Source organism: Microcaecilia unicolor, chromosome 5 (genome assembly GCF_901765095.1).
Source record: "Microcaecilia unicolor chromosome 5, aMicUni1.1, whole genome shotgun sequence".
Classification (NCBI taxonomy): domain Eukaryota; kingdom Metazoa; phylum Chordata; class Amphibia; order Gymnophiona; family Siphonopidae; genus Microcaecilia; species Microcaecilia unicolor.
Window position 1 is genome coordinate 246853320 of NC_044035.1, and position 25980 is coordinate 246879299.

Here is a 25980-nt window from a genome sequence, read left to right on the forward strand (position 1 = left end):
TTGAGCTATTACTGAAAAGGTGTGAGTTAAAATCTAAATCTTAACCAATACTGACATGTAGGCCGGGTTTACTCAGAAAACTACCAATAAGTGCCTTATTCAAAAAGGACTTTTCTCCATTCTGTCACTATGGAAAAAATCTTCATTGAATAAGGGCCCTCAGATGTTTGCTGTTGAAATATAGAACTACATGTCCAAAAATTCGATAGAACAGGAGTTAAGGAAAGCAAAGCAGGCATAGGTGGCAAATCTGTTATAATGTTTTCAAGTGAGCCATTAGAACTGATGCATACCTACCAGGTCACGTCAGCACCAAGTTTAAAATAAGTTTATTTTCTTTTCATCTCTAAGATTCTGCATGGAAGGAAGGTGTGCATCCAACTAGAAGTCTGGGTCATGATCTTTATATGAGGAACAGCTTTTTAACAAAGTAGAGGGAAACTCAATCCTTGGAGATCAAAATCCCACATGCAACCTGCCAAGTGGGTTGGTTTGGCTAGAACAAGAAATCTGAGGAAGGTAAGATGAGTCTAAAGTAGTGCTTCACATTTTGTTTCCATTCCTATATTTGAGATCGTTTAATTGTGCTTATTGTATTTCTATCCACATCAGTCTGAGGACACACAGCTCACTGTACAGTGGGGAACAGAGGGTAAGGAGGAGGGAGCTGTGAGTTTCAAGGTCTCAGCAAGGCTGGTGGTCTCCATCTCCTCCCTCTCTGCTAGAACTCCAAAGCCCACCCACATCAACACACTTTAAGCTGTACGTAAAGGTCATTTCTCCTCTAAATTATATTAGGATGCACAGAAAGGATGACCGCAATATGCCCTTCAATAACAAACCTTTCCTGCATTGCGATTATATCACATCACCATTATTATTGTTGCATTAATGATGGCATTCTTCTCTCACACAGTCACTTGGAGGGAGCATAAGTAACACTCAGTTAGGCTGTATGAGTTTCTGCCCTACACAGGAAGTGGCAGATATGCCTCCTATTGTGTGTTTGTCCTTGGTGAAGTCAGCATGTTAATATAAAATGGCTAGAAATCAACAATGCAATCAACCAGGCACCTTCTACAATGGCAAAGGCTCTGGGAAGTGCGTAGGATAGGGAGCATGAGGGAAACTCTGCATGTGTAGGGTTACCAGCTCCACCTCTATGCCTTTGGAGAGCAGCTGAGCAAGTTCCAATTGACCCGTTCTAAATTCTTCTGGCAATTTGTAATAGCACATTGTGTACAGTAAAAGTCTAATAATGATATCATTAGCGGGGACCATTTTCTAAGGTTCTGTCGACAGCATGCATACAATTTGCTCATACTGTTATAAAATGTTAGCTGTAATACAAAGAGGAATTCCCGAGGTGTGGCTGATAATCATACGCGTACCTTTCATTTCAAAAATTGACCATGGTCAACCCACACACTCTGCACCATCATTTTCACTGGGTGTAAGAATGTGCACTTATTTTTAATTTGCATAACAAGTCAATATTCAAACACTATATACAAGGATATCTTGTGTTTGAAAATAAGCTTGATTTCTATGACTCTGTAGTAAGTGCCTGGCTTTCCAGTTAGGAAACCTGCTGAAAGTTGTCCTTAGTATGTTAGATAGTCCAAATTAAAGGGTAATGTGTGTACGTGGAGCAATTCATATCTGAGATAACGGGAAAATGGTTTTTAACAGGATATAAAAGTCATGCCAAAAGGCAAACCAGAACAGGGGGAGTGGCCAAGATGGCAGCCTAAGAGTAGCAGCATGTGAGGAGCTCCGAGGTCTCCTCTGGATATGGGGAAGAAGTGCAAAGGGAAAGCCACATTCCTTGAGATAGCTGAGATATTGTTGAGCCCGGTGTTGTGCCAAGCTCCTCCCCCTCCAGTGATGGTGTCTCTATGATCTGAACGGCAGACAAAGAGGGGCATAATCGACCAGAAACGCCTATCTCCATGGGCGTTTATCTCCAAGAACGGGTCCGTGAAGGGGCGGAGTGAACCGTATTTTCAAAAAAAATAGACGCCCATGTGTTATTCGCCAAGGTGTGAGCTGGGCGTTTTTGCTTTTCAGCGATAATGGAAAATGAAATCGCCCAGCTCAAAAACGAATAAATCCAAGGCATTTGTTCGTGGGAGGGGCCAGGATTCATAGTGCACTGGTCCCCCTCACATGCCAGGACACCAACCGGGCACCCTAGGGGGCACTTTTACAAAAACAAAAAAAAAGGTAAAAGAGCTCCCAGGTGCATAGCACCCTTCCCTTGGGTGTTGAGCCCCCCAAATCCCCCTCAAAACCTACTGCCCACAAGTCTACACCATTACTATAGCCCTAAGAGGTGAAGGGGGGCACCTACATGTGGGTACAGTGAGTTTGGGGGGGTTGGACGACTAAGCATTAAGCAGCACAATTGTAACAGGTAGGGGGGGGATGGGCCTGGGTCCACCTGCCTGACGTCCACTGCACCCCCTAACAACTGCTCCAGGGACCTGCATACTGCTGCTTGGGAGGAGGGTATGACATTTGAGGGTGAAAGTAAAAAGTTGTGAAACATCATTTTTTTGTGGTGGGAGGGGGTTAGTGACCACTGGGGGAGTCAGGGGAGGTCATCCCCGACTCCCTCTGGGGGTCATCTGGTCATTTAGGGCACTTTTTGGGGCCTTATTCGTGAAAAAACAGGGTCCAGGAAAAGTGCCCTAAATTCTAGCTACAAACGTATCCATTATCGGCGAAAGGCGCCCATCTCTGTTCGGGTGATAACCACGCCCCAGTTCCGCCTTCACCACGCCTCCGACACGCCCCCGTCAACTTTGTCCGCATCCGCGACGGAGTGCAGTTGAAAGCGTCCAAAGTTCGGCTTTCGATTATACCGCTTTATTTGTTTTTGTGAGAAAAACGCCCATCTCCCGATTTAGGTCGGAACTTGGGCGTTTTTCTCGTTCGATTATAAGCAGGATAGTGGCCGCAAGACTGTGTCACATTTCATGTAGACAGGAACTTTGACCTGGATTTACAGGTGCCTGGCATAACATTTTATTTTTTATTTTATTTTTTGTTACATTTGTACCCCGCGCTTTCCCACTCATGGCAGGCTCAATGTGGCAGGCCATGGAGGGTTAAGTGACTTGCCCAGAGTCACAAGGAGCTGCCTGTGCCAGGAATCAAACTCAGTTCCTCAGTTCCCCAGAACCAAAGTCCACCACCCTAACCACTAGGCCACTCCTCCACTCCACGTCCCCGGAGTGGAGAGTTTCAGAAGCAGCAGGACGCTTGGTGGGAAATGTGAGTACACTGAGGTTAACATCTGTTATACAGCCAAATCTTCTGGAATCTGGTTTTAAGATATCTCCTTTGGAGAAGCCAGCTACAGTAACCTTGAGTTTGTTGTATGATGCTATAGAAAAAGATAGGGAGGATCAATCCAATGCCAACACTTGGTCAAATAAAAATGAAAAAAAAAATGATTAAAAAATAGGAAAGACTCGGGGGGTCACGTGACGCTATGCTGGTGAACGGTCGCAGGTGAGCCGCTCTCCAGCCCCGATTCTTCTCCCTTCGAGATTCAACTTATTAGACCCTTAAAATCGCAACTTTGTAAAGCATCGGAAGCTTAGCTAAAGCACTGCCAGTTGATTGCGGGAACGGCGGGCGCATACGGCAATGAAATCGGCCGCAAAAGAACGATTAAGACAAAAGCCGGCGGACTACAAAATGGCGGCTTCACCAGGAACCGCAGGTACTACGGTCTCCTCCACGTGGGTAAGCGAAATCACGGCAGAAATGACTACGGTCCTGGAGGACTTGTTGGAAAGACGGCTTACCCCGATCGACAACAAATTAGAAAAATTACACGCTCGAATGGAAGACCTGGCTCACGAATGCATGGCGTTTCAGACGCGCACGGGCGAGGTGGAGAGCCGAATGTTGGAGGTGGAGGAGGGACAAAAACAGCACTCTAAACGTCTGGCAGCACTGGAGCAGAAGATAGAGGATCTTGAAAATCGATCCAGACGGAATAACTTCAGGCTAGTCGGGTTTCCTGAAGCTCTGGGAGGTAAAGACCTGGTCACCATTCTAGAACGCTGGCTGACAGCGAGAGTGAACTTTCCGGCTGAGATGGGGCCGCTACGGATCGAGAGAGCCCACCGCCTTGGCACCCGCCCAGATACAGCTACTAAACCAAGAGTGATAATTATGCAGATACTGAACTTTGCTCACAAACAGAAGATCCTACAGGCATCTAGGAAAGAGAACACCTTGTTATATGAGCAGAAGAGGATTCTCTGCTTCCAAGATTACTCCGCAGGGGTCGTGGAGAAGAGACGGACTTTTACTCCGATATGCTCACAACTATATAACATGAAAGTACGCTTTGCATTAATCTATCCAGCTATACTGAAAATCACACATGATGGAACAACACAAGTGTTTGAATCGGCCGAGGAGGCGAAAGGATTCCTGCGGCAACTGGAGAGAGAAGACGCGGCGGGGCCAAGCAATGCAACGGAGACCTGAGCAGGTAGAGAGAACCATATTCCACAACCACTAACTCGAGTAGCAGACAGGGATATCAAGATCCCGGCAGAAGGAAAGACTGAATCACGTTACCATATCGCAGGACCAGTAGAGGTCTAGGAGGCACGGGACTGACGATGCTTCAAGTTATGAGAGTTAAGTTAACAAATATGTTGTTTTACAATTAAATAATGCCACATGTAGATTTATGGCAGTTCAGGTTTGCGGCCTAACCTGCTTGTGGGTGGGATGACTGAGGGGCCAGGCAGTTGAGAATTCTGCGTAGCAATGGACAACATGGGGATGTATAAGCACAGCAGAATATCAAGAGATGTTATCTATGTAAGTCCCAGATATTGAGTCATACCCAGACAATGGTCTGCCAGACTAAGTGGAAGGGGAGACTGAACGCAGGTGTTCCCGGCTCACGCTGCAGATGGCTGCTTGGAGAACCCTAAGATGCAAGGCCCCGACAAATCCCATGGTTACTGAGCGCAATGGGACTCAATGGACAGACAATGATACTACCGCATGAAAGATTAGCCTAACTACATGTGGCGAGGTAGAGGGAGTGTTGTGTTAATGCAATGTTTTTTTTATATGAAGGGATGTACACATATGAGATAAAAGTATGACTGGATATGTAAAGGAACACTATGCAACATAGAATATCAGGGGGGAGGAGGGTTGGATTTTGCTTTGGGGTAATTAAAAAGGGGAGGAGAGATCGGGAGGTGTTAAACATGGCTAGTTCCCATTTTGGGAGCGCTGGAATGGGGTTACTGGGAAGGGGAGATAGATGGGAATGGGGGGGAGAAGGGAGGGAGGGGAGTCAACCAATCTGTCGAGGGGAGATGAGACTTATAGAAAAAGGTCCAGATGGAAGATGTGGGAGGACCTGGGAGGGCATAGGCTGGGGTGCCTTCTTGGGGGGAAGAACTAATTTTATAGAACTGCAATTGTGTACTAGATTGCCCAGAGACTATGGTTAGGTTGGTCACATGGAATGTGGGAGGGATCAACTCGCCAATAAAGCGAACAAAAATTTTACAACAGCTACAACGGCATAAAGTAGATATTGCCCTATTACAAGAAACGCACTTAACACCTGAGGAACACGCTAAATTGAACAAATGGTGGGTGGAGGAGTGTATTTCAGCAGGAGCCCAGGGGAAAAAAGGGGGAGTGGCAGTGCTTATTCGCAAAGGAGTGGCTGCGAAGGTTCATCCGTATGTGGTGGATACAGGGGGTAGATACGTTTTTGTGGAGGTGGAAGTCTCTGGCCAACAAGTGTTAATATGCAATGTATATGCCCCCAACCACTATGATAAACAATTTTACAACCAGATCATTGGTCATCTGCTTAGTTACACCGGGACCCATATAATAATGAGAGGAGATTTTAACACAGTATGGGACCCCTCATTAGATAGTTCACAAGGGAAGAGGAGTGACATAGCAGCATCAAACAAAGGTCTGAAACGGCTAGGACGGATATTAGATTTAGTGGACACATGGAGAGTATTACATCCGGGAGAACGAGACTATACTCACCATGCGCGGGCACATACATCACAAGCCCGAATTGATTATATACTTACCTCAGAAGCTTTCTTTGGGATGGTGCAGGAAGTGAGTATAGGCCCATATACGATCTCAGACCATGCGTGAGTACTAATGGACTGGGACATAGACCCTGGAAAACCCAAGGGTAATATATGGCAGTTCCCATTAGAATTATCGGGAGATGAGATTTTCAAGGAGAACCTTAAAAAAACGCTGGGAAGACTACGTGACCTTAAACAAACAACATGAAGGCGACTCGCTTTTATTCTGGGAAGCAGCAAAGGCTGTACTTAGGGGAGAGATCATTAGCTATCACCATCATGTACGGAAGGCTAGAAACCGAGAGATCCTCAGGCTGAGTGCATTGGTGTGCAAAGCCCGAAGGGTATATGGCCAGACACATGCAGAAATCCACCGCAGTAGATTATTGGAGCTACAGGCTGCCTTAAATATGTTATTACACCAAAGAGCATCGAAATCCCAATTGTATTATAAATACCAGCTCCATAGGTTTGGCAATAAAGCTGGCCGCCTTTTGGCTAGATTGGCTAACCCGCGGGGTAATAAAAAGCCAGTGTTACAAATTCGGGGGGCCCAGGGGGTGGTGGAACGACAAGAAGGGAAGATCTGTGAGGCCTTCGCTCAATTTTACCGTACCTTGTATGCGAGGGAAGGGGACGAGGGATTGTCAGAGTCCCTTTACCTAGATAATATAGATCTTCCATCTCTTGGTTCCCAGGACAAAGATAAGATGAATCAGCCAATCCAGATTGATGAAGTACGATTAGCTATAGCACAGGGGAAGGTACTCAAAGCGCCAGGCCCTGATGGCCTACGCATAGAATTCTACAAAATCTTGGGTGATAATGTAGCACCAACATTAACCACATATTTCAACAAAATCGTGGACAATGAGCGACTTCCGGGGGATTTGTCTTTGGCAAAGATTGTGGTGTTGCCCAAGCCAGGGAGGGACCCGCTGTCACCGGAGTCATACCGCCCAATATCGTTATTAAATGTAGAGGTCAAATTACTAGCAAAAGTCATGGCCAATCGGATGAAGAAAGTATTGCCCAAGTTAATACATGAGGCGCAAACAGGTTTCATGGAAGGCAGAACTATAGCTAAAAATCTCAGGAAAATTATAGCAGCCCTGGAAATGAGGAAGCGCAGAAACATACCATCCCTACTTATCAGCTTCGATGCGGAAAAAGCATTTGATAGGGTACGGTGGGCATTCCTGTTTACAGCATTAAGGAAGTATGGATTTGATGGACGGTTTATATCAGCAGTTAAGGCCCTTTATTATAATCCAAAAGCGAAGGTGCGGATTAACGGGATGGAATCAGAGGAGTTCCCGATACAGAGGGGAACATGACAGGGCTGCCCGTTGTCCCCGTTGCTGTTCGTGTTGTCCCTGGACCCTCTGATCCGAGATATAATAACTAGCCCAACTATACAAGGGGTACAGATGGGACAGCTGGGATTCAAAATAGCAGCTTTTGCGGATGATCTCCTATTGCTGATCACAAAGCCACAAACATCTCTGGGGGTACTCATGGAGACCATAAAGGAGTATGGGGATTATGCGTGGTTTCGCCTAAACTTGACCAAATCAGAGGCCCTGGCCTCCTCAGGAGAGGTGCGAAAGATATGGGACAGGGAATTTCCACTAAGCTGGGCAGAGGGATCATTTAAGTATTTGGGGATCCGGATGACTATGGACTTAGAGAAGCTCTATGCCTTGAATGTCCACGCTTTGCTAGTAGGGACAAAAAATCAGCTGAAACACTGGGACAGCCTTCCCATATCCTTGAGAGGCAGAGTGAACTTAATTAAAATGGTGATATTCCCTAGGTGGCTGTATCTGCTGCAGACACTCCCTCTCCGCCTGCTGCGGAAAGACCTAGCACAGATCACAGGGACCTTCAGTAAATTCTGCTGGGCAAATAAGAAACCTAAAATTCAGTCTAAACTGATGTTGGGAAGCTGGGGAGAGGGTGGACTAGGACTTCCGGACATAGCCATATATAACCAGGTCTGCCTACTGAGACATGTGGGAGATTGGGTGGGCCAGACTAGTGTATACACGCCTTTGGAGATGGAGCGTGCTTATTTTGCCCCTTATGACATCCTCACTATGCTGCATATAGAGAACAATCAAATCCCAGTCCAATTCAAACACTGTTCACTGCTGCAGCCGATGCGCGTAGTGTGGCAGGTACTGGTTAAAAGCATGGGGGGGAAGCCGACAGTGTCAGAGTTACTAGCCCTTAGAGGCAACCCAAATTTCGAACCTGGGCAGAGTAATACCACATTCATGCGATGGGAGAAGTGTGGCATCATTAGGGTGGAACACTTGCTTCGACAAGATGGGGGTCTCCAAACCTATGAAGAGTTGCAAGGGAAATTAGGGAGTACATGGGGAAGCCGATTCGCCTATGCTCAGGTCAAACATTATATCTTACATTTGGATCAACCTAGTCTGCAACAGAAAATAGATAATAAAATAGAGACCTTTTTCCAAACCTTGGAGTTGGTAGGAATAACTGTATCATCCCTGTACAAAGCCTTGGTGAAACGTAACCCCCCCAAAAATTTTAGCTGCATCAAACATAAATGGGAAAGGGAGTCGGGGAGGGCCCTAGATAGATGGGACATACAGGCCACCTTGAAATCATTACCAACAATTACTATAGATGAGAGACTCAGAGAATGTGGATATCGGGTGATTATGCGGGCGTATATGTCGGGACAACAATGGGGCCATATTAGTACCACACAGGAAACGAAATGTGTTAAATGCGAACATACACCTCACACCTTATATCATGCCTTCTGGGACTGCCCAGGGGTACGGACTTTTTGGAACCAGGTTCAGGGATTTATGTCCAAGATTATAGGGGCACCAGTGAGTGGAAATTGGGACCACTTTGTGCTAGACACGCAGTCTGCATTTAAAAACAAGACTAAAAGTGCTAGGACGTGGTGTCGCAAGGTATGCTTGGTGGCCCGTAAGAGTGTGCTACAGCGGTGGATATCTCCAGAGCCACCGGAGTATTGGCAATGGCGAAACCAAATACATGAACTAGCTACCTGGGAAGCTAGGGAGGCGAAAGGGAATCTAAAAAAGAAAAAACACTTCTTACTGATCTAGAATCCATATATACAGGGGTTAAGCCCACGGGGACGCAGCCTGTTGTTAAATATGTTGTAGACTTGCATGGGGACCACTGGTTAAGTGATAATCTGTCTTCACGGAATGGGTTGACAAGAGGGGGGGAGTAGGGACCCACCTGGGTTATCAGAACACAAACCCAGGGGGGATATTGGGGATAGGGGCTTGAGGGGGGGAGGGGAGGATGGGTGGATGACTTGCAAATATTGATGGGAAGGTAGTCTGAATTTGATCTTGCAAGAAGCCTGGAAGATAATAAAAAGAGGCGGGTTGGGGATAAAAACTAAAAGATTGGTGCCGGTATGACACATAATTGTGCAGTGTACTTTAATATAAGGAAAAATATTTTTCTTGTGTATTCTCAGACTGTGAACTTTGTACATAAGTACATAAGTACATAAGTAGTGCCATACTGGGAAAGACCAAAGGTCCATCTAGCCCAGCATCCTGTCACCGACAGTGGCCAATCCAGGTCAAGGGCACCTGGCACGCTCCCCAAACGTAAAAACATTCCAGACAAGTTATACCTAAAAATGCGGAATTTTTCCAAGTCCATTTAATAGCGGTCTATGGACTTGTCCTTTAGGAATCTATCTAACCCCTTTTTAAACTCCGTCAAGCTAACCGCCCATACCACGTTCTCCGGCAACGAATTCCAGAGTCTAATTACACGTTGGGTGAAGAAAAATTTTCTCCGATTCGTTTTAAATTTACCACACTGTAGCTTCAACTCATGCCCTCTAGTCCTAGTATTTTTGGATAGCGTGAACAGTCGCTTCACATCCACCCGATCCATTCCACTCATTATTTTATACACTTCTATCATATCTCCCCTCAGCCGTCTCTTCTCCAAGCTGAAAAGCCCTAGCCTTCTCAGCCTCTCTTCATAGGAAAGTCGTCCCATCCCCACTATCATTTTCGTCGCCCTTCGCTGTACCTTTTCCAATTCTACTATATCTTTTTTGAGATACGGAGACCAGTACTGAACACAATACTCCAGGTGCGGTCGCACCATGGAGCGATACAACGGCATTATAACATCCGCACACCTGGACTCCATACCCTTCCTAATAACACCCAACATTCTATTCGCTTTCCTAGCCGCAGCAGCACACTGAGCAGAAGGTTTCAGCGTATCATCGACGACGACACCCAGATCCCTTTCTTCATCCGTAACTCCTAACGCGGAACCTTGCAAGACGTAGCTATAATTCGGGTTCCTCTTACCCACATGCATCACTTTGCACTTGTCAACATTGAACTTCATCTGCCACTTGCACGCCCATTCTCCCAGTCTCGCAAGGTCCTCCTGTAATCGTTCACATTCCTCCTGCGACTTGACGACCCTGAATAATTTTGTGTCATCGGCGAATTTAATTACCTCACTAGTTATTCCCATCTCTAGGTCAAATTTCAGTATGACACTAATAAAAATGTTGAAACATAAAATAGGAAAGACTCAACACAGATCTGCGTTTCAGCGCACAAACGCCTGCCTCAGGAGTCAACGATATCTGCAAATTCCTTACTTCTTCTTCTTCTTTTTCCCAGCTGAAAGATGTCTTCAGATGCTTCACTTCTCAATGAAAGAGATCAGCCTCATGTCCAAGATGGAGGTCATGTAATATCTCACCTTACAAGCTGTAATGCTTCAAAATGGCCTTCTTAGCAGTCCCTCAGCTATCACTGCCATGGTTTAGAGGATTCCCTCAGTTGCTGCTAGCAGGATTTTGGGTCCAGGGAGTAGCTGAGAAAGACTCCCAAACCCTGCTAGTGGCAACTGAGGGAGTCCTCCAAACCCTGCCAGCGATAGCTGAGGGACTGCTAAGAAGGGCATTTTGAAGCATTACAGCCTGTAATGTGTGATATTATCCGCCTTATTTTCGAAAGAGAAAGACGCCCATATTTCGACCCAAATCGGGAGATGGGCGTCTTTCTCCCGTGGGCGCCAAAATCGGTATAATCGAACGCCCATTTTGGCCGTCTTCAACTGCACTCCGTCGCGGAAACGGCCAAAGTTGACTGGGGTGTGTCGGAGGCGTGGTGAAGGCGGGACTGGGGCGTGTTTATCGACTGACGAGAGATGGGCGTCCTCAGCCGATAATCGAAAAAGGCGTTTTTAGCGCGAATTTGGGTCACTTTTTTTGCACCCTTTTTTTCACGAAGTCCCAAAAAAGTGCCCTAAATGACCAGATGACCACCAGAGGGACTCGGGGATGACCACCCCTGACTCCCCCAGTGGTCACTAACCCCCTCCCACCCAAAAAAAACAAGTTTAAAATCTTTTTTTCCCAGCCTGTATGCCAGCCTCAAATGTCATATCCAGCTCCATCACAGCAGTATGCAGGTCCCTGGAGCAGTTTTAGTGGGTGCATGCACTTCAGGCAGGCAGACCCAGGCCCATCCCCCCCTACCTGTTACACTTCTGGTGGTAAATGGGAGCCATCTAAACCACCCCCAAAACCCACTGTACCCACATCTAGGTGCCCCCCTTCAGCCAAAAGTGCTATGGTAATGGTGTAGAGTTGTGGGCAGTGGGTTTTGGGGGGGATTTGGGGGGCTCAGCACCCAAGGGAAGGGAGCTATGGACTTGGGAGGTAGTTAACGGTTTTTTTTAATTGTTACAAGTGCCCCCTAGGGTGCCCGGTTGGTGTCCTGGCATGTGAGAGGGACCAGTGCACTACGAATCCTGGCCCCTCCCATGACCCAATGCCTTAGATTTGTTCGTTTTTGAGCTGGACGCCTTCAGTTTCCATTATTGCTGAAAAACGAAACCACCCAGCTCAAATTCGCACAAATCCGATACATTTGGCTGGCATAAACCGTATTATCAGAAAAAAGATGGACGCCCATTTTTTCCGAAAATATGGTTTGTCCCGCCCCTTCACGTACCCGTTCTCGGAGATAGACGCCCATGGAGATGGGCGTTCACGTTCGATTATGCCCCTCTATATGACCTCCACCTTGGCCATGAGGCTGATCTCTTTCATTGTGAAGTGAAGCATCTGAATGAACGGAAGCATCTGAAGACATCTTTTGCCCAAAAAAAAAAAAAAAGAATTTGCAGATATTGTTAACTCCTGAGGACGGTGCTTGTGCACCGAAACACAGATCTGCGTCACCTTTCCTTCTTTTTTCAATTCATTTTTCCATTTTTACTTGACCAGATGTTGGTTTTGGATTGGTCCTCCCATTTTTCTTTTCACTTGGATATTTTGCACTAGGGGAATAACTTCTTCTTTTTATGCTGTAACTGTGTAGCATAAGACTATTGCAACTTTGACTGAGGTTGTGGTGACCAATCAAAAGTCTTTTTCAGAGTCTTCAAATGCAATATCACAGTTGCAGGAGAGAATGAACAAATTGGAAGGGCAAGATTCTGACTCCAAAATGTGCAGTTGGCCTTGATTAAAGACAAATTACAAATTCACAGGAAAATGGAAACCCTCGAAAACTCACAGAGATACTTGAATTTGCATCTCCTCAATCTTCCAAAACACCCTACATTACAGCCTAAAGATTTACCCCCCTTTTTACTAAGCCGTACTAGCGGCTGCCGTGTGCTAATGACGACACAGCCCATGTTGAAATACTGGGGTCCTTTTTCAAAGGCGCACTGGCATTATTAGCATGCGCTAAAAACTAAGCATATGCTAAACATTAGACACGCCCATATATTTCTATGGGTATCTCTAGCGTTTAGCACTAAAACCACTAGCACGTCTTTGTAAAAGACCACCACAACGAGGAGGTGCTTTTGATACCTAAAGAGGCAGTTCCACTGCTTGCTAAAATTAATTTTCTTCCAAAAAAGTCAGAAAAACATTAACAAGGAGACCCTGGTGCTACTAATAAAGAATCTGACTTGACACGACATAGTTTGGGCTTAACGGCCTTTTTGGAACATTCAGATTCTGAAGTGGTTTCTCATGCTACTTTGATTATTACATTTGTTTTTCCTCAGGACCATGATCACATTCTGTGTTTATATTTCAAATATAAAAATACTCCCTTCATGGGACAAACATTATAGATTTTTCCAGAGTTAGCTAAAGTTACTCAGAAAGAGAGAAAGCTTTTAGTGCTCCGACAAGGAGCTCAAGCTCTCGGTGGAACATTTCATTTGTGTTTTCCATGTAAACATACGATACTGATTTCTTCTACAAAATATGTTTTCTTCAATGCTGAGCAATTTTTCATAGATTCTAAGTAAGCAGTTGCTTCCCACTCAGACTCGGGGGGGGGGGGGGGGGGGATGAAGTTGTTGATGTTAGAAACTAAGGGGTCCTTTTATTAAGGTGCACTGAAAAATGGCCTGCGGTAGTGTAGACTTGTGTTTTGGATGCGCGCAGAATGGACGAGCGGCAAAATGAAAATTGCCGCGCATCCATTTTGGGTCTGAGACCTTAGCGCCAGCCACTGACCTAGCGATAAGGTTTCACGCGGTAACCGGGCGTTAATGGTCTACACGTGTCAAATGCCCCTTGCGTGTAGCTGCCATGTGCCAGAAAATAAAAAATTGTTTTCAGACGTGCGTTGCGGACGCGCAGCAAAATTGAAATTACCACAAGGGCCACATGGTAACCGGGAGATAACTCCAATTTGGCGGCTTAGTAAAAGGGCCCCTAAGCTTGGAATTGGATTTTGATTTTCTGTTCCCTTAGACTACCTTTCTTTTTTCTATTTTCTACTTTGAAAGTGAGAAACTCTTGTAGGCTTCGGAGGCTAATTCTTAGTTGACCTTCTCTCTTATTTTGTGGATTAGGTAGCACATTATGATCTCCTATGTAACAATGGTGATTTATATCTATAGATCTGAGATTGTTGCTAAAAGTGCTTTTCTTTCAAGCATGGTACTTCTATATTAAAATTATAATGCAAATAAAAATAATAAAAAATAAAAAGTCAAACCAATAAAAACAACACATGGTCAGTTGGCTGTTATCTTAAACAAACTGTAGGTGTCTGTATCTTTTTCTATTACAGAAAATAAACTGTAAGTAGAACACTGGAAACAAAAAAAAAAAAAGGAAAGGTCCCTTTCCTGCATATTATGACTGTTCCAAACCCATTCTGGAAAACCTACTTCAGGGGGGTCCCCAAATCCAGTTTGAGGGTAGGAAACTAGGCTGGGTTCCAGGATTTCCACAATGAATATGCAAGAGATCGAATTGCATGCCTTACCTCCATTGTATGCAAATACATCTCATGCATATTCATTGTAAAAGTCCCAAAAATCAATGTGGCCCTCGAGAATCAGATATGGAGACCTCTTTTATGATATTTACAAGACTATATGAGCAGCTCAGTCTGAAGCTCATACTTTCTTCCCTAGCATGACCCACTTCCAGCACAAAATTTCCATATCTCAGCTCCTAATGTAACAGATGGTTTATGGTTTACTAGATTTGATATACCACATATAAATACTTCCCACTTCAACATCTGAGTCTGTGAAACAGAACGGCAGTATTGATATATTAGCCAACCAGATCATCGGTTCGCCGGCAGTAATTTTGAAGGTGGCACATGTTGTTTCCCATAGTAGAAAATATTCTTTTATTTTCTACTGTGGGGGGCATTCATAAATACATAAGTATTGGCATACTAGGACAAACCGAAGGTCCATCAAGCCCAGCATCCTGTTTCCAACAGTGGCCAGTCCAGGTCACAAGTACCTGGCAAGATCCCAAAACAGTACAATACATTTTATGCTGCTTGACCCAGAAATAAGCAGTGGATTTTTCCCAAGTCCACTTTAATAATGGCTTATTGACTTTTCTTTAAGGAAGTTATCCAAACCTTTTTTAAACCCCACTAAGCTAACTGCTTTTACTACACTCTCTGGCAACAAATTCCAGAGTTTAATTACACATTGAGTGAAGAAATATTTTCTCCGATTCATTTTAAACTTACTACTTTGTAGCTTCACTATGTACCCCCTAATCCTAGGGGAAGGACTAAAGAAACTAAAGGAGAATTGACGAGAGATGATCAAGCACAAAGCAGGAAGAGACGGCCCGGTTAAGAGGCTGACAGCGGAGAAGCGTAGGAGATGTGGAAGGAAATAAAGGATCCCGGCGGTGATTGGCAGCGTGACCACATTTGCGCGTGCTGAATGAGTACCGCACGTGTACCCTTACCGCTAGTTCAATGGGTGGTGGTAAGAGCTCAGGCAGTAAATAACCGCGTACTAGTTTTAATTCTAGCGCATGGCCATTTATTGCCTCCATTAAAAAAATTAAATACAGAGCTGAAACTTAATTATATTCACACAATTATTTTTCCCACTGTGAGACGTGGAGGGACATAATCGAATGGGGACGACCATCTCTAAGGGCGTCCATCTCTAAGGATGTTCTGGCGAAGGGGCAGGGAAACCTGTATTATCGAAACAAGATGGACGTCCATCTTTCGTTTCAATAATACGGTCAGGGACGTCCAAATCTCAACATTTAGGTCGACCTTAGAGGTGGTCGACCTAAATGTTGAGATGGTTCGTCCCTGGTTTTCGGCCATAATGGAAACCGAGGACGCCCATCTCAAAAATGATCAAATCCAAGCCCTTTGGTCGTGGGAGGAGCCAGCATTTGTAGCGCACTGGTCCTCCTCACATGCCAGGACACCAACCGGGCACTCTAGGGGGCACTGTAGTGGACTTCACAAATTGCTCCCAGGTGCATAGCTCCCTTACCTTGGGTGCTGAGCCCCCCCCCCAAAACAAAACCCACTCCCCACAACTGTACACCACTACTATAGCCCTTAGGGATGAAGGGGGCACCTACATGTGGGTACAGTGGGTTTCAGGTGGGTTTTGGAGGGCTCACATTTTCCACCACAAGTGTAACAGGTGGGAGGGAGGGATGGGCCTGGGTCCACCTGTCTGAAGTTCACTGCACCCACTAAAAACTGCTCCAGGGACCTGCATAGTGCTGTGATGGAGCTGGGTATGACATTTGAGGCTGGCATAGAGGCTGGAAAAAATGTTTTTTAATTTTTTTTTAGGGTGGGAGGAGGTTGGTGACCATTGGGGGAGTAAGGGGAGGTCAACCTCAATTCCCTCTGGTGGTCATCTGGTCAGTTCGGGCACCTTTTCGAGGCTTGGTCGTGAAAAAAAGGGACCACGTAAAGCCGACCAAATGCTCGTGAGGGACGCCCTTCTTTTTTCCATTATCGGCCGAGGACGCCCATCTCTTAACCACTCCCCCATCCCGCCTTCGGTACACTGCCGACACGCCCCCGTGAACTTTGGTTGTCCCCGCGACGGAAAGCAGTTGAGGATGCAAAAAATCAGCTTTCGATTATGCCGATTTGGGCGACCTAGGGAGAAGGACACCCATCTCCCGATTGTGTTGGAAGATGGGTGTCCTTCCCTTTCAAAAATAAGCTAGTTAATCACATCTGATTAAGCCGTTTTTCCCAGAGGCTGTAATAAATGGCCCAGCGTGCGCCAAAAGCACGCGTTCACACTACCGCTGGCCACTTTTTACCATGGCTTAGTAAAAGGACCCCTTAACTGGCTATTGTGTTAACTGGCTCCAGAAACCCAGAAATTCAATGCTGGTGCCCAGACATGGCCCAGCATTGAATTTCCAGGTTTAATGTCGGTGACAGTCAGCAAATTGCTGTTTGCCGCCGGCTGAAAATCAGGCCCATAGTGTCTAAGCTTTGGAGACCACACAAGTTCCTTCTTCAGTGATCAGAAGGAGAAAGGAGAAAGAAGAAAGAAGGAAGAAGGAACCTCTGCTGTTATTAAAAGTCAAGCATAGGGATAATATGTAAATTTATCCAGTCCAGTACCTTAATTGGACTAATACCTGTTTTAGATGCAAATCCAAGGACATTAAGGTTGGATGAACACACCTAACAGAGCAACATTCTAATTATGCTTCCTTTTACAGAAGCCGAGGGCCTGCTTTTTAAATCTGGTGTTATTATTATTTTGGATTTTGCTCACACCTTTTTCAGTGGTAGATCAAGGTACGTTACATTCGGGTACACCAGATATTTCCCTGACTCTGGAGGGCTTACAATCGTAGTTTGTATCTAAGGCAATGGAGGTTTAAGGGGACCTTTTACAAAAGGCAAGGTAGGGCTACAAAGTGGGTAGCATGCGCCAAATCGGCCCTACCGCCAGGATAGCGCAGGAGCCTGGTGGTAGTTCTGAAGTCGGCACACGCAGTTTCCCCCTGTAGAAAATAATTTTCTATTTTCTACCGTGGGGGGCATTCCCAGCAGAAATCAGCAGCGCAACCACATTGCCCGATTACCATGGGGTTAGCACATGAGCCCTTATCTTCTCCTAAATAGGTGGCAGTAAGGGCTCAGGCAGTAAATAGCCACATGCTAATTTTAATATTATCTCATGGTCATTTACAGTCCCATTTTAAAAAGGGCCTTTTTCCCGCCATGGTAAAAAGTGGCCCAGCGCATACCAATTTCACATGCCAAAACTAGTGCAGGTCACCTTGGCTTAGTAAAAGGGTCCCTAAGTGACTTGCTCAAGATCACAAGGAGCAACAGTAAGATTTGAAGTAGGCTTCCCTGTTAGCCTAGTGCTCTAACAGCTAAACTACTCCTCTACTCTGAAGTTCCTGGGTAAACAGTGGATGTGCTTAAAATTTTTGGTTTTTTTCTTTGTAGATTTGGGACTAGCGGAGCAGGGGGTATTAATGTTACATAATATGTTACTAATTGTCAATTGTACACTGATTGTTGAATGAGATATGCTATTTGATTTATTATGTATGTGTTATACTTCGAAAGCAAAAAACGGGTGAAAATGAGGAGAGTTCCAAATAACCGAGGAAAACAAGGCGTAGGAGTATCCAAGAATTTATTAGCCAAAGTCAGCTGACCCAAGGAGACCCTGCACGGGTCGTGTTTCGGCTAAGCGCCTTCCTCAGGGGTCATAGCAATTGGTTTCGGAGAGTTTGTAAATGGAAAAAAAACATTGGCACGCTGGAGCGATATGCGCTGCGTGGCGTAAGACACAGTCAACTCTCCGAGTGTGTCCTAACATTCCAAAATTATATTAAGTCAAATCTTGAAATTTATTATTCAATTATTTATTTATTCCAGAGGCTTGATATAATGCACAGGGTCCAAACTGGCTACTGTGCAGTTTACGGTAATATAATAAAACAAAGAGGGGGAAGGGATACTGGGGAGTGGGGGAGACTAAGAGCAGGGTAATCCAAAGGCTTCAGAGAAGAGATAAGCTTTGAGCGGAGATTTGAATCTAGAATAACATGATTCTTGACTGAGATGAGGTGGGTGTGAGTTCCAGAGAGAAGAGCTAAGGAAACTAAAGGAGAATTGATGAGAGATGGTTAAGCAGAAAGAGAGGGCATGGCTAAGAGGTAGGCAGCAGAGGAGCGTAGGAGACGTGGAGGGACAAAGGATCAAGCCAAGTGAAGGAAGACAGGAGTGGTGGGCAGGCAGGACTTGAAGACAAGGCATAAGAAATAAGATCTTAAATTTTATCCTAGTGGAGACAGGGAGCCAGTGTTCTAGACTGAGGAGGGAAGTGATGTGATCAAAGACTTTATCAGCTGAAGATGATAAATATATCCCCTCCCTAATTGCTGTTAGCTTTTAAAAGTAATTTTAATAACAGGACTGAAATTAAAATCAAGATTGTCTCGACTGTCCCTGGTGAACCAAACCCATGAGAGAAATCAGGGAGAGAGGGAAAAGAATATGGACAAAGGAGAAGAGGTAAGCATCTATCAACATCAAAAGAGAGAATAAAATGGGAGATAATCAAAGTGAACAAGAAAGACCAACAGAATGAAAGAAAGAGAGAGAGAAAAAGAAAGAGAGAGCAAAAGTAGGGATACTGACTTACGAGGGCAACTTGGGTGCTGAAAAACTAGAACCATGAGCCAGAATTTATTTATGTAGATTTTGCTCACACCTTTTTCAGTAGTAGCACAAGGTGAGTTACATTCAGGTACACTGGATATTTCTCTGTTGCAGGAGGGCTCACAATCTAAGTTTGTACCTGAGGCAATGGAGGGTTAAGTGACTTGCCCAAGAACACAAGGAGCAGCAGTGGGATTTGAACCTGCCACCTCTGGATTGCAAGACTGGTGCTCTAACCACTAGGCCACTCCACTTAAATGTCAAGTGTTTTTGTAATAAGTAAATAGGTATATATCAGATGGTTCAACTAAAAAAAATTGTGCAGTTAAAAAAGGGGGAAAAGGGATTGCTGAAGAGGGAACGAAAGAGAGAAATGGAAGGAGAGAAACTACAAGAAAAGCAATATAGGAAAGAAGGGAAAGCAAGCATAAAGATGAGAAAACAGAGGCAGAAATATGGAGACAGATCAAAGGAGAACAGGACATTTTTTTCCAACACCTGAAACTAAAAGAAAAACTGATACAATTTGAAAAATATGCAAGTGCCCCCACTGAGTCTCGGTACAAAAGACTTACTGTGAATTTTTTGTAGAGTTCGTAAGTAAGGAGGGGGTTTGGAAGCTCCCTGAAATACAGCTTACAGAGTGATCCCACACAGTGAATGTCCTGGAGGTAAATTTCTCTTGTCAGGTCTGGACATTGATCCGAGCCAAACTCCTGCCTGAAACAACACAGACAGAGACATAACAGCACTGAAAGAGATGAATCGCTGGTTGCTATCCAAAGCTGCCAGTCTGGCCTAGAATACCCTACCATGATGATGGTTGAGGGACTGCAGGTATTGTTCATGAGCTTGTTATACCATGTTTTAGGCAAATCAGAGTGGTTAACAAATACAGAAGGAGAACAGATGGGTCTGTTTGGGAGTTACCTCTCAACCATGCAGGGTGTATAAGACTATCGCTTTCAGGGACAGCCAATTAACAACCTACCACAATTAACAAATGAGACACAGCAGGTATGGAAAAGTTGATTCCTTAGAAACTTCTTTAGAGGTGCACTACTATCACAGAGTACTCTAACGACCGGCTATGGTACAGGTTAGTATCTACATAGAACCATGTTCCCAGTATACCTCAGGCAGCCTGTCCTTACCTCAGTTTCTGTATGTTAGATGTCACACCAGAGAGCCGGTAGATGCCGTCCACAACACCATGAGTCTCAATAAACTCTGCGCAGCTCTTCAATACAAGGGGAACTAAAGGAAGGAACCAATAGAAAGCTGACAGTCAGCAAGCACAATAGGGGGCACAATGTATAGCAAGATAGGGTGCATTTACAAGGCATGGGTAAATATCCTTAAACAGTGACTATATTGAACCCTGAGGATAACATAAATACTGCAGGGATGGGAAACAGAGCAAAAAGATGTTGCTCTCCCTGTACAGAAATGCTTGCAAGCCCAATGGTTGTGTGGAAGTGTTGTAGATTTCAAGTGCATGATCTGTGATTTCCTAGTCAAGTCTGATTGTTAGAGCAATCAGACTCAAATTTATTCTGCTACCAGTTCTCCCAGGAAATCTGTAAGCTTGGAAGTAAAAAATTTTAAATCATTTAAAAAGTTGGAGTTAACAAACGCAACCCTTTAGGAGTGGAAGAATACCTCATGATTAGAGCAGAAGCTATGAACCAGGGAAACCCAATCCAAATGCTACTGCTGTTTCATGTGATCTTGGTCAACTCACTTAACTCTCCATTGCCACAGGTACAAACTTAGGGCCCTGTTTACTAAGTCACATTAGCGTTTTTAATGCGCGCTAACCATGTAGGTGCCTATAGGGATATTGTAGGCGCGTACATGGTTAATGTGTGTTAAAGACACTAACGCACCTATAATGCGGCTTAGTAAACAGGGCCCTTAGAACCCAATATTCAGAAAATGCTGAATTCCTAAGCTAGGCTCATAAATGTGTGCCCTATTTTCAGCCAACTTAGGAACATAACTTTTCAGCTGAAAATTCATCTTAATTTAGGAGCTTAAACTTATACTCATAAATATAGGCCTGCCATTTGTTTGCCAAGATTTATAAGCCTAATTTATGAGCCTAGTGCTGAAAATCAGTGCTAAGCTCCTAACTTCTTTTCCCTGCCCTAAATTTGCCCCTTGTGCCATCCACTTTTTATGCTTCTAAATTTAAGAGTTTAGGGCCTGGTATTCAGCTGGTAATGCTTAGCATTTTGCTGATCGCTGACGGCATTAAACTGGAAAATCAATGCTGGGACATGTCTGGGTTTTGGAATTTATTTATTTATTTATTTATTTTATTGCATTTGTATCCCACATTTTCCCACCTATTTGCGGGCTCAGTGTGGCTTACAATACATTGTAATGATGGAAGTACAATTTGTTACAACACAATTATGGTTACATTGTGAGGAGTTAAGTTAAAACGAGGTTAAAACGGGTTTGCAGAACTGGCTATGGGCCACCGATTAAGATAGGACTAACTTTTCTGCGGTCCTATTTACACAGAGACCTTGGCTGGTTATGTGTTGAATATCTGCACTTAGCCAGCCAAGTATCAACACCCACAAAATAGCTGGTTTTCAGTTCAGTGCTAACCGGACATTAAATCATTCAAATCATTAAATCGTTTTGAATATCGACCCGTTGGAGAAATTTTCAGTAAAAATGTATGCACTCAGCCTTAGTAAATCTTCAAAGAGGCTTATTTATGAGCATAACTCTCAAAGGGCCCTGTTTACTAAGCCAAGTTATAGGCGCATTAATGTCTTTAACGCGCGTGAACCATGTATGCCCCTACAATATCCCTATGGGCATCTACACAGTTAGAGCACGCGCAAATTGTAGGTGCGTTAAAAACGCTAACGTGTCTTAGTAAACAGGGCCCAAAGTTAGGAGTAAAAATCCTTGGAATATCAGGCCCTTGGTACCTGAATGCAACTTATCTTTAGCTCAGGGCTGCTGTCAGACATCCAGGGGCCCAGAGCAGAAACCGGAAAGGGAGCTCAAAAACTGGCCTTCAGCCTATGCCTCCTTTAGCTTGAGGCAGGTTTGGGGCCCCCTATGATATGGGGGGACCAGGGCAATTGCCCTGTTTGCCACCCCCTAACACCAGCCCTGCTTGAGCTACAACTTGCTAAATCCAAATTCCCTCCTCCCACCCCCCACCTTTGGTGCTGCCTTTAGTATTTAGTACAAATGATCTGGATTGTGTATGGATTGTGTGATTACTTTTTATTAACATACAATTAAAAATTAAACTCCATCGTAAATACTTGCTTTGAAACTCACATGAAAAATCAAATGACCTTAATTTTTATCACAACTTTTGAATATAAGGAAAAGACCTCAGAGATTAAACAGAGGAAGAATCTGTTCTCAAACCTGTATCTATAAAATCATCAGTCAGGAAAACCTCTTTAAAGAACATAGTTATCAACATGGACTACTGCTAAGACATATTCCCCTGATATTCCAAGTTATTTAACTAGTCAGACATAGCCACTGACTGGTTAAAAAGCATACCGGCACCTAACCAGATATTCAACGCTTAACCAGCTATGGTCAGCAGTTAAAGTAGGCTGCATAAATAGTTAACTGGTTATTATTGCTGAATATCAGCTTAACTGGTTAACGTTTTAGCAGTTAAAAAAATCCCGGATATTCAATGCCGGCAACAGGATCAGAATTTAATGAAAGCTTTTCCTGCTGCCGCCAGATGGGGAAGCCACTCAGTGGGACATCTCAGCTCCCCGGTGGGAGTGCAAAGTTGGAGACTTGGCAGGTCTGCAAAGGCTCCATGCTGACTGCCACTACTGGATACAGGTATAGGGTATAGCAGAGATCCAGAGGGAGGGGCGCAGTCCTGTTTCTCTGATCTCATCTACTGATAATGCAATCCTGACCCACAATTTGGGAACCACTGCCTTAGTACCACCAAGTATCCTCAACTTAACCCTTTAGTGTCCAATGTTCCCATCAATCTGTTCCCATATGGCTTATTATGGGAACACTGGACACTAGCGGGTTAAACTAGTGCAATGGTTCTCAAAGTTTACAATGGCAAACTTCCCTAACACACACCAACACACTGAAGGCTCCTAACTTCCTCCATGTACCTTCTCCTGGTCCCAGTGTAATTCTGCCATCTCTCTAGAGCAGCACATTTGGGGGCTACTCTTGTTACCATGTGTGTTTGTGTGTGTGTGTGTGTGTGTGTGTGTTAGTATTATTTATTTATTTATTTACTCTTGTTACCTTGTGTGTGTGTGTATTTATTTATTGCCACTGTGCTTCCTCCCTTATTCTGGCTCCATTTACTCTCTGATTACATTTTGATAGTTCCTGCACCTTCCGTGGAAGTTTTAGAACCAGGGTCTCAATCTGTGATCTACAAGGGTGGCATACAGAGCTGTATATAAAGATACTGTAATCAAAAGTATATAGTCACAAAACAATTGCATGCTATGACTCTATTATATATTTATGGTGCCTTGCTATATAGCCAGCAGTGTTCAAAGTACTAGGTAAAAGGACTTAAGTAAAAGTAAAAATCAATGTATATTTTAATACTTAAAAGTACAGTGAAAAACACATTTAAAAGTTTACTTAAGTGAAAATGAAAAAGGTTATAGACTAATATAATACTTTTTGAGTAAAACATAAAAGTACAACTACAATGAATAGCATTTTTATCTCAACAATTTTATTGCTCTACAATTCAATCCACTTTGATTTGAGCAAAACTAAATTTTTGAAAATGACCATCACTCATGTGAGTGTGCTTGTGAGTCACTAATCCAGCACAGCTGAAAGGTGTTCAACAACTGCACTAGTAGAAAGTGAATTATTCAGTCTGATAAAAAGTTCCTGCAAATCAAGCCAGGTTGCAGTATTATTGATGTCTTCTCACTAGGTCTGTAGGTTTTGATCAAGGGAATCTCTGAAACACTTGACTTCCGTATAGCAAAGAGTACTTTAACACCATTGTTGTCATTATCATCTGCATTAGAAGTAGTGCTAAGTCATTGCTTGAATCTTTATCTTTATCTTTGTTATCATCATCATCATCATGCTATCCAATTACAGAGAAGGCTTTCACAAAGTTGGAATCGTTGTCTATTGTTGTTCTACCAATTTTTTGTCTGATGGCAAAGTCTGTTTGAATATCTTCGAGAGCTGATGCAAGAACATCATATCTGTGAGAACCATTCAGTCTTAAGGCCAAACAAGAAAACATCCTCTCTAAAGACTATCAATCAAGTGGACACAGGGGCGGCCCGACCATTAGGCCACCTGAAGCGGGGGCCTCAGGCAGCACTCTTCAGGGGCGGCATCTCTCCACTCTTCAGGGATCAGCCACCCTGTTCACGACATTTACCTGTTTCGTTACATTCCAAACCAGGCAACAGCAGTGATTCCCATACGCTGCCCTTCCACCAGCACCTGCCTCTTCTCTTTACTGCAGCCGCCTCTCTGATGTAACTTCCTGTTTTGTCAGAGGCTCAGGCAGCCACAGTAAAGGGAAGAGACGGATGCTGGCGGCAGTGCAGCATATATGAATCGTTGCCGCTGCTGGGTTTGGAATGTGTCAAAACAGGTAAATGCCACAAATGGGGAGGGACGTCATCTTGGCCTGGGGGGGTGGCATCTTAACTCTGCCTCAGGCGGCATCTTGCCTTGGGCCAGCACTGAGAGGTCAGTCAACCCAATGCAAAATTTTCAGCGGGATGATCAGCAGTATGTTCACCAAGAATTGCAACCAGCTTCCCACTTCAAAGAGACTCAACTCATCACTGTTCTGTATGGCTGGAGACCAGTAACCACTTCAACAAACTCAGGCAACTACACTGCTCTCATAGGTTATATTCACTGAACAGCAAAATGTAAGATGAGACGATTTACTGTTTGTGTGACGAGGTTTGCAATAGCATAATCCTGTTCCCAGTTTTTCTGTTTCATTTGGTTTACTGAGGAATTGTTATTTACATCTTGCTTCTGCTTTTACATTTTACTTTTAACTGCAAGCATCGGATGTAACTGAGTAAAAGTAGTAAAAATTGGTGAAATTATTACTTCAGTAAAAGTAAAAGTAACAATTGTTATCCTGTGCTTCTTTACAAGTAAAAGTAACAAAAGTTTTACTTAAGTACAATAACTAGTTACATTTACTTAGTTACTACACAACACTGGTTGTAAACCAGATATATTAGACCTCAAGAGTCCCCGGTAACAACAGAGTCAGAGCAAAGGTTTCAAGGAAAAGGTAGCATAGAAAGCAGGAGGGCAGCGGTGGCATAAGGAGCATTGGGACTGTCAGGAAGATGTTTGGGGTGGGGGTACAGAGGAATATCTGGTGAAAGAGCCAGTTTTTAATCTGTTTCTTAAAGATAGGGTAGGAAGGTTCCAATTTGAGAGGTGACGGCAAAGCATTACAGTGTGTTTGGGACCAGAGTAGCTAAAAGCAGTTTCTCGCATGATGTCTACTCAGATGTAGGAGGCTGGTGGGAGGTGAAAAATGACATAAGAACATAAGAATAGTCCATCTAGCCCAGAATCCTGCTTCTAGCAGTGGCCAATCCAGGTCATAAGTAACTGACAGAATCCCAATTAGTAGGAACATTCCATGCTACTGATCCCAGGGCAAGCAGTGGCTTCCCCCTTTTCTATTTCTCAATAACAGACTATAGACTTTTCCATCGGTTAGGCATCTGAAGTCTAGTAACAGTTCAATACATCTCTGTCATATCAAGCTGCCTTGTTATGGAATGCATTACCATTGTCACTTAGATCAGTTAGAGATCATTATCAGTTTAGGAAACATTTGAAGATGT

At 44.1% G+C, this 25980-nt stretch overlaps 1 protein-coding gene across 2 annotated transcripts in view; it reads right to left on the reverse strand.

Annotated features, from left to right (window-relative positions):
- Nucleotides 1-25980, reverse strand: part of ARHGAP31 (Rho GTPase activating protein 31) — a 213634-nt gene that overhangs the window by 56273 nt on the left and 131381 nt on the right. For both annotated transcript variants that reach the window (XM_030203923.1, XM_030203922.1), the window contains 2 exons: nucleotides 20278-20380; nucleotides 19699-19843 (listed from right to left, as the gene is read on the reverse strand). In XM_030203923.1, the coding sequence (XP_030059783.1) occupies nucleotides 19699-19843; nucleotides 20278-20380 (248 nt within the window). The remainder of the gene's footprint in view (nucleotides 1-19698; nucleotides 19844-20277; nucleotides 20381-25980) is intronic.